This window comes from Meles meles, chromosome 20 (assembly GCF_922984935.1).
Source record: "Meles meles chromosome 20, mMelMel3.1 paternal haplotype, whole genome shotgun sequence".
In the NCBI taxonomy this organism is placed as follows: Eukaryota; Metazoa; Chordata; class Mammalia; order Carnivora; family Mustelidae; genus Meles; species Meles meles.
In genome coordinates, this window is record NC_060085.1 from 2,227,161 (window position 1) to 2,235,923 (window position 8,763).

The window sequence follows — 8,763 nt, forward strand, 5'->3', positions numbered from 1 at the left end:
TTTTTGCCCCCTAATTTGTTTTATTGTGGTAAAATGCACTTTACATAAAATGCCCCATTTTAAGCATTTTCAGTCAGTAGCATTAAACGCGTCCATAATGTCATACACCATCCCCCCCGCCCCCCTCCAGGGCCGTTTTCATCTTGTAAACCTGACCTCTGCCCCCATCAAATCCCGATGGTCTCCCCCTGCCCCCCCGTGGCGCACAACCGCCGCTTCCCATCTCTCCAACGTTAAGGTCACTCAGTATTGATGCCCACACGGCTCCAGGCTTGGCCAGCAGCCGCCCCGCCAGGCTGGCTCCTGTGTCTCTGAGCAGTCCCTGTCCTTCTCGGGGCACTTCCTGACTCTCTGGCACACCAAGATGTTCCAGGCCCATCAGGCCCCCTGCCTGCCCCGCTCCTGGGATCAGCCATTTCTCCCAGGAGCCCCGAAGGTGGTGTTTAGAACCCGAGATCTGGGTGCGGGAGAGCTATGCCTGCTGTCCCTGGCTTGTCTCAGCGGCCAGAGTGATGCAACAGAGTTTTGTTTCAACCACCGGCCCACGCTGATACGTTCCATGGGGTCCAGTGATGTGCGCCCCCATTCCGTATTTACATCATGTTTCCTGCCCAGCACGGATCCCGTGCTTTTTTTTTTTTTTTTAAAGATTTTATTTATTTATTTGACAGACAGAGATCACAAGCAGGCAGAGAGGCAGGCAGAGAGAGAGAGGGGGAAGCAGGCTCCCTGCTGAGCAGAGAGCCCGATGCGGGGCTCGATCCCAGGACCCTGGGATCATGACCTGAGCTGAGGGCAGAGGCTTTGACCCACTGAGCCCCCCAGGCGCCGCCAACGGACCCGGTTCTTAAGAAGATGCTACACTTGCTACTTTGCTCGTCCCGTAACACACACGAGAGTTTCAGAATCACTACACCTCTACCCCTCCTGAAAACACACCGATAACACAAAGTTCATATTTCTTTTTCTGAAGTTCCTTTTGTCTTTAGAACAAGTGCCTGTCCAAAGTCGCATGGGCTCGTTCTCCTCTGTTTCTGTGTGGTTGTGGTTTTCATCTGAAACACGGTTCGGTTCCTCTGTTTTGGGTTTATGACCCATTCTCCAGCTCTCTTCCCCGCGCCTTGTTGATTTCATTTTATTGTAGAATATAGAGAGCAAAAACAGAGTTTGAAGATCACGCGAGCAGCGATGTCCAGAGGCCGTCATCCCCTCTTTCCACTCCATCTGCCACCCCCAGAGGGAACCGAGCTCACTGCTTCCTGGTTTATCTTTCCCGTGTTTCTTTCGAGAAAACAAGCAGCTACGCATATATTTCATTCCCCCTTCTTTGTTTCGCAGAAGGCAGCTTATCCCATATACCTTTTCGTATTTTTCCCCACTTAACAATACGACCTGGAGGGGGGCTCTTTTTCGTGGCTGTGTGGTACTCCACGCTGTGGCGCACGTGGCCGGTGGGCGTCTCCCCTGTGCATGGACGCTCGGGCTGCTTCTGACATTTTGCATTTACAAACAATGACGACTAACCTTTTGGAGGCGTACTTGTGCATGGTCAGAGCTGTCCCGGGGCAGGCTTCTAGAGGGGGATTTCTCTTCTGTAGCGTGGGGTAATCGTGGGATTAAACGGGGTGCAGTGCACACAGGGCCGGGCAGCAGGTAACTCGTGGCATCATTGCCGGCTGGCTTGGCCTTGCTAGTCACACTGTCCTCTCATTACATTTACTTTAGTCCTGCATTTGCTCTGAGCCTAGAGTCAGGGATGCAGCTGGAGTCGGGGTTGGGGCTCAGTTAGAACCGGGGCTCAGCCTGGGCTCAAGGGTCAGTCCAAGGCCAGGTCTCAGCGTCAGGAGTCAGAGTTGTGGCTGGTTTGTAGTCACACACTTGGCCAAGGTCAAGGTTCAGCCAGGAATCAGGGCTCAGTCTAGGATAAGAGCTCAGCCTGGGCTCAGGGTTCAGCGTGTGATCAGGGCTCATTCTGAGATCAGGGCTCAATTAGTGATCAGGGTTCAGTCTGGAATGAACCATTTCAGGGTCCAGGCTCAGCCTCAGAACACACCATGTCCCTCTGTGAATGCACGGACTTGGGTGGTTCCTTGTGACGTTGAGACCAAGGCACAGTTCTCAGCCCTGCAGGGTGGTACGGGAGCGAGACGTGGCTGCTTGTCCCCCTGCCACAGCCTCACGGCCCCACTGCCTGGGTAGCCCTTGTCCCCACAGCCTCGCCTTCAGGCCCCTGCTTCTGCCTGGTCACCTCCAGGAACAAGAAGCGACGGCCTCCGGCAGGCAGCACCCGCGTCGGTGGTTCCCTGTAAGGGCACTGCTCCAGGGCTGACCAGGGAGCAAAGGGATGGGCGCTGCTCGGCGGCCACAGGCAGCTGGGCTGCGCTCAGCCCCAGTCCCCGATTGCCCTGCCCCTGATGGGGCCACTGGAGCCCCGCAAGGGACCCCTGTGCCTCCCCACCCAGACTCCTGAGCATGGGCTCTACTCTCCCCCTCCCCCACCCGGCTCCAGTCCTCAGCATCCCCAGACAGGCATGGGGGGAGTGAGTTCCCACTTTTTCTATGAGCCCCTCCCCCTCCAGAGGTGAGGGGCTGTCTTGGGGGGGACTATCTTGGGGGGGCGCGTCCCCAGCAGCTCTGCTCCTAGCAGAACCAGCTCGGGGGCAGGGCAGGCCACCCCAGTAAGGAGGGTCCTGGCCGAGACCTACATGGGTCCCTGTGCAGGTGTGTACCTCCCGCTGGAGACCGGTGGTGCCAAGTCTCCAGGCCTCAGCCTCCCCTTCTGCCCGCAGACACGCAGCTGGTCCGTCCTGGGAATGAAACGGGAGGCACCTATGCCTCCAGTGAGGTACCCGGGGGTGCTCGCGTGCACGCCGTCACTTAACACACTTATTAAGCACCTACTGTGTGCGAGGCAGGTTTGGAGCGGTCCAGGAGAGCAGCTGGGGCCTGGAGAGGGTGGCTTGTGGGGGCAGGGGAGTTGCCCAGCCCAGGGAAGGGTGGCGAGCGCCCTGGGGAGGGGAGACCCATTTCCCATCCCCGCTGGGGCCCCCACCCCTCCCTGGGCTTTCGAGGACCACAAGGAGGCAGAGACACGGTCCCTTGGCGGCAGCCGGGTGGAGCCCGGGTGGGAGCCTCCGACCGACCGTTGGGATGCCCCTCCCTGTCCGCGGCCTCACCCCCAGCCTGGGGGGTACCTTGAACATAACAGGAAATTCGAAACAACAGGAAACCAACGCCGGGCAGGCGGCGGTCGGGTGGCGGGCGGCTCCACCCTGCCCCGGGGGCCCAGCCACCTCGGGAGGGCCCTCAGTCTGCCCCAGGGGACCGCCATGAACAGCACGGGGTCCCCGCCAGGGGCCCCCGAGTCCTGCCAGCAGCTGGCGGCCAGCGGGCACAGCCGGCTCATCGTCCTGCACTACAACCACTCGGGCCGGCTGGCCGGGCGGGGGGGCCCCGAGGAGGCGAGCCTGGGGGTGCTGCGGGGGGTCTTCGTGGCCGTGAGCTGCCTGGTGGTGCTGGAGAACCTCGTGGTGCTGGTGGCCATCGCGACGCACATGCGCTCGCGGCGCTGGGTCTACTACTGCCTGGTCAACATCACGCTCAGCGACCTGCTGGCCGGCGTCGCCTACCTGGCCAACGTGCTGCTGTCGGGCGCGCGCACCTTCCACCTGCGCCCGGCGCACTGGTTCCTGCGCGAGGGGCTGCTCTTCACGGCGCTGGCCGCGTCCACCTTCAGCCTGCTGTTCACGGCCGCCGAGCGCTTCGCCACCATGGTGCGGCCGGTGGCCGAGCGCGGCGCCAGCAAGCGCGGCCGCGTGTACGGCCTCATCGGGCTGTGCTGGCTGCTGGCCGGCCTGCTGGGGCTGCTGCCGCTGCTCGGCTGGAACTGCGTGTGCGCCTTCGCGCGCTGCTCCAGCCTCCTGCCGCTCTACTCCAAGGCCTACATCCTCTTCTGCGTGGGCGTCTTCGCCTGCATCCTGGCGGCCGTCACCGCGCTCTACGGGGCCATCTTCCGCGTGGTGCGCGCCAACGGCCAGAAGGCGCCGCGCGCCCCGGCCCGCCGCAAGGCCCGGCGGCTGCTCAAGACGGTGCTCATGATCCTGGTGGCCTTCGTGCTGTGCTGGGGCCCGCTCTTCGGCCTGCTGCTGGCCGACGTGTTCAGCTCCACCGACTGGGCGCAGGAGTACCTGCGCGGCATGGACTGGATCCTGGCGCTGGCCGTGCTCAACTCGGCCGTGAACCCCGTCATCTACTCCTTCCGCAGCAGGGAGGTGTGCCAGGCCGTGCTGGCCTTCCTCTGCTGCGGCTGCCTCCGGCTGGGCCTGCGCGGGCCCCGGGACTGCCTGGCCCAGGTCGGCGAGGCCCAGTCCGCCGCCTCCACCACGGACAGCTCGCTCAGGCCCCGCGACAGCTTTCGGGGCTCGCGGTCGCTCAGCTTCCGGATGCGAGAGCCCCTGACCAGCATCTCCAGCGTGCGGAGCGTCTGAGGGGGAGCGTGGGGGGGGGGCTCCCCGGGGAAGGCAGGAAAAAGGGCCCCCGGCTGGCGGTAGGTCCTGAGGCCCCACCGTCCCCCTCACAGCGCCTGGGCCCACGGAGGTCTCCCTGGAGGTCTCCCTGGAGGAGGCGGCTGCTCACAGGACCGCGGAGGGGCCTGGAGTGGGGGTGAGTGGGTTTGCGACCAACGCCCCCTCCCCCCACCCCAGCTCCCTTGTGATTCTGGGGAGTCTCAGTCCCTGCCCAGCCTCGGGGGGCGGTGGGGCCCGACCGCCGGGCAACACGGAAGTCCAGAAACGGTTTGGCCCAGCCTCCCTCTCATTCACCTGTGGGCTCTGGGGGCGACGGTGTGGGGCCGTGGGTTGGCTGGACACGTGCAAACACAGGGACCCGTGGCCAGGGACTGTGTCTGTGGGGACCGGGGGGTGTGGTTGTGCGGGGCCTCGGCAGGGTGTGGGTGAGTGTGTGTGCAAGAGAGACAGAGAGAGAAAGGGAGAAGGAGGGAGGGAGGTGGGCACAGAGTGTGGGGTGTGTCTGTGTGTGCACACGTGTGTAAGAGCTGCTGGGGGCTGCCAGGTGGGTCCCCACCCCCTCGCTCACTTCCCCTTCCCCTTTCCTCCCTCTTTGCTCATCTGGGGCCCCCGCGGCCTCTTCCCCATCTCTGGCCTCTGCACCTATCAGAGGCCCCATCTGGGGGCTCACAGAGTCGCAGCCGCCTGGCCCCTCTGGCCTCAGGGGAATTTGCCCGCTCCTCTCCTGTTCCCTTTAGCACCAACTGCCTCAGTCTCCCCTCCTGTGAAATGGGCCGATCGGGGATGGACCCCATAGCCCGAGGCTGTGGGCACGCACTCGGCGCTCGCCGTGGTACACGGCGTCCCGCATGTCTAACCAACTTCTGACAAGGGTAGGAGTGTGCTGTCCCCCTCGGGAGCCCCGGAGGCCCTGGTGTGCCTGACAAGTGGCCAGTGCGACTGTCGAGGTGAACTCTGAGTTTTGTTCACACTTAAATGGCCCGTGGCACTCGTGACCATACTGGACGGTGCAGGGATGCGCCCTGCACGCACGGCCACCTCTCCCGGTGGAAAGCTCGCTCTCTCTCTCCCTCCTTCCAGGCAAGCCAGTGCCTGTAAGTCTTGCCCGGGGCTCGGGGGACAGCACCCGGCCCGCCGCTTAGGCACGGGACCACTCTTCTCTGAGCCTGGGCTTCTCTGCGTGATGAATGGCGCGGCGGCCCGGAGCTGTTCGCCGTGCTGGCCGGTCCCGCAGCCACCAGCCACGTGTGGCTGCTCACGATGCAGGAAAATGAAATGAAATACAAAACACCTTCTTGGTGCATTGGTCGGCTGGAGGTGCCCCGTCTCAGAGCCACAGAACGGGTGGCTGGGCAGAAAAGGGTCCTCTCGCGGTCCTGGAGGCTGGAAGTCTGGAACCGAGGTGCCCACGGGACTGGTGCACCTAAAGCTAGAGCCTGTCCCCCGCGCTCTCCTGGATCCTGCCGGCGTCCTCGGAGGCCTGTGGCCCCGGGAAGTGCCGTCCCGATTGCTGCCTTCATGTGGTGCCCTCCCTGGGTGTCTGTTCCCCAAATGCCACCGTTCTAGAAGGATGCCAGGCCTACCCTAAGGAACTCTTTTTTAGCTTGATCACCTCGTAAAAACCCTGTCTCCAAACCCCGTCCCATGCGGAGGATTTCAACATGTGAACTCTGAGGGGACACGGTCCAGCCCATAATGTTTAGTGACCTGGGGCTTGCGACCACTGTCTCGGCTAGTGTAGACACAGGACATGTCCGTCATCCGAGAGGTTTGGATAAAGCTCCAAGCACGTGTCCAGGTGCACAATAAATTGGGATATTTTTATGTTTTCCTGATTCTTGTCATCATGTTTATCCGAGACAGCGCCAGGCAGGGCAGGGACTCGGTGGACTCGGGGGTGAGTAGAGCCTGGGCCACCCTGAAGTGCTCAGCCTGTGCTCTGGGCCTGTGTGCGCGGGCCCGGCTGCCCCCTCTGCTCCCTCAGGCTCTCTTCTGAGTGCGCTGAACTATTCGCTGGGCCTGCCCAGCTGGGGCCTTTGCATTTGCTTTGTTGTCCCCCCCATAGCGCCCTGCCTGGCATATCCCTACCCTCAGTCCTAACTCGCCTGCCGCCCCGGCCCTTTCTTCGGGTCTGGGCTTTAGCATCACCTCCTCCAGGAAGTCTTCCCTGATCTTCTCCTCCCGAGGTTTCTTCTCGGCTCGCACAGCTGCCTGCGCATTCCGCACTGATGGCAGCCGTGCCCACTTCTGGCCACTCCTCCATCTCCTCCCCTGGACTAGATGCTCCACGAGGATGGACACCGTGGCGGTTTCTGGGTCACGACTGCGGTCATGCCTCCCTACAAGCCTTAGAAACCTCTTCCTCTCCTTCTTCCACTCCCCAGCCCCCCTCCCTGGCAGCAGCACAACCGTCCCCAGAATCCTGACTCCTGCTGGTGCGACGGCTCTCATCGCGTCGGTATGAACTCGTTTCCTCCTCTGTAATCCGCTAGGAGGGAGATACCGCCATTAACTCCATTTTACAGATGGAGAGACCGAGGACCAGGGAGATCAGGTAACTGACCCAAGGTCACCCAGCTAGGAAGGGGCAGCGCTGGGATTCGAGGTGGCCGTGGCAGGCAGGTGACTTCTTCATCCCTGCCTGTTAGGGATTCGGTGAATCTCTCCGCTCTCCAGACAGAAGAACTTGGACTCCGGGGAGGGGAAGCACGAGCAGCTCTAGGGCCCGCACCTTGTTAGCTGAGCCAGGTCAGGCCCCTTTCTCGGGCTGTCTCTGGGTGAGCATGTGCAGACCGTGTGCGCTCATAGCCCGACCTGGAAGAACCGGTGTGCGGGCAGAAGGAACAGGTGCGAAGAGAACACGGGCCAGAATGAGTTCTGGTCCTTTCCCCCCGCCCTGCCAGGCCACCCCTGACTCCCCGGGCCCAGGAGCTCCCTGGAAGAGATAGGACTCGGGGGGGTGGGCTCCCTTCTCCTTCATCTCCCTCATTCACTCACTCAACCACCGTCTGTCAGGCTCTCCTCCGTGCAGCGGTTGCGCCTGTCCACAGCGTGCTACCTGCTCCCATAAAGGTCGCACTCTGCTGGGGGTGACAAGCAGCCAGAAGTCATTTCGGGAAGGGGTTAGCCCTGCGGAAGGGGGGAGGAGGGCGTGGGATTATTTGTCATCCTATGGACCAGCTGGGGAAACTGAGGCCCTGAGAGGTGGAGCAATCCGCCCAAGGTCGCGCAGCCGGGGAGGGGGGGAGGCACAGGGACCTGAATCCAAAATGCTGCGAGTCAGCGCCACCTCGCACCTGGGACAGAAGGGAGGCGGCTGCATTGGAGGCTGGACGTCAGCTCACCGGGGCTTGCCGTGGCCTCAGTCTTCCCCTCGGGAGGAGCGGGTGCGCGTTACTGATGCCCCTTCAGACCCCTGGGCAGAACACAGCGGGTTCCTAGGGTTGCCAGATTCGAAAACAGAGGTTTGGGACCCCCAGTTAAATATGCATTTCTGATGAGCAACGCAACTTATGTTTGACTATGCGTGTGCCCCAAATACGAGTAAGCCTTAGGTATACACGGGTGTAAGTAAGCCTGTCACCAACCCCTTCCCCAACGCCGCGCGCCAGACTGCAAGTCCCATAACCCGCTGCGCCATCCCTTTAGGAAACTTCTATCGTGATTTCTTTATTCTTCTTTCATTCATTCTTCCCAAAACGCTATAACCCACTCACTGCGTGCCAGGCCTCGCACTGGGTTCTGGGGACCCACGAACGCAGGGAGCAGACAAAAGTCTTTGCCGTCGTGGAGTTCAGCATCTCCGTTCCTCCGGAGTTTTAAGGGATTTCTGGCTTCGGCCAGGAAGACTACAGCTCCCATGAGCCCCTGCGCCGTGTCACAGGACTACAATTCCCAGGAGATTGCGCGCCCCAGCTGGCCCCACCCGGCTCTCATTCCAACTTCCTTCCGGGTCGCAAGGTCACGTCCTGCCTCCGCCTCTCGCCCCTCCCCCCGCCACAAAGACAGCTTTTGAGAAAGTTCCACTCCAAATAGTTGCCTTAGAGTCTCCGTATTTTTCTGACTCGCGTGTTACGTGAAACTTCTTCCTCAGGTCTAGCCATACGGTCCGTCACAGCGTCCTCCACTGGGAAGTAACCCAGCGGGCCTACCACTCCCGGGAGGCTCCGCGCGCGCCCGGAGGACTACGACTCCCGGGAGGCAGCGCGGCGCGCGGGGCTGCCCGTGGCGATGCCCG

General features: G+C 62.0%; 1 protein-coding gene and 1 long non-coding RNA gene across 3 annotated transcripts; one reads left to right on the plus strand and one right to left on the minus strand.

Moving 5' to 3' along the window:
• Nucleotides 1–240: 240 nt before the first annotated feature.
• Nucleotides 241–6,998, plus strand: S1PR4 (sphingosine-1-phosphate receptor 4). Its single transcript, XM_045990185.1, has one exon. It carries the CDS (start codon nucleotides 2,706–2,708, stop codon nucleotides 4,485–4,487), a length of 1,782 nt encoding a protein of 593 aa, XP_045846141.1. The 5' UTR covers nucleotides 241–2,705; the 3' UTR covers nucleotides 4,488–6,998.
• Nucleotides 6,999–7,021: 23 nt separating this feature from the next.
• On the minus strand, nucleotides 7,022–8,649 carry LOC123932314. 2 transcript variants are annotated; one of them, XR_006816425.1, is made up of 3 exons: nucleotides 8,243–8,649; nucleotides 7,823–7,963; nucleotides 7,022–7,606 (listed from the first exon to the last, which is right to left on the minus strand). It is a non-coding gene; the product is annotated as an uncharacterized LOC123932314 (long non-coding RNA). The 2 variants fall into 2 exon arrangements; XR_006816424.1 differs by having other exon boundaries at nucleotides 7,022–7,609.
• Between the last annotated feature and the right edge of the window lie 114 nt (nucleotides 8,650–8,763).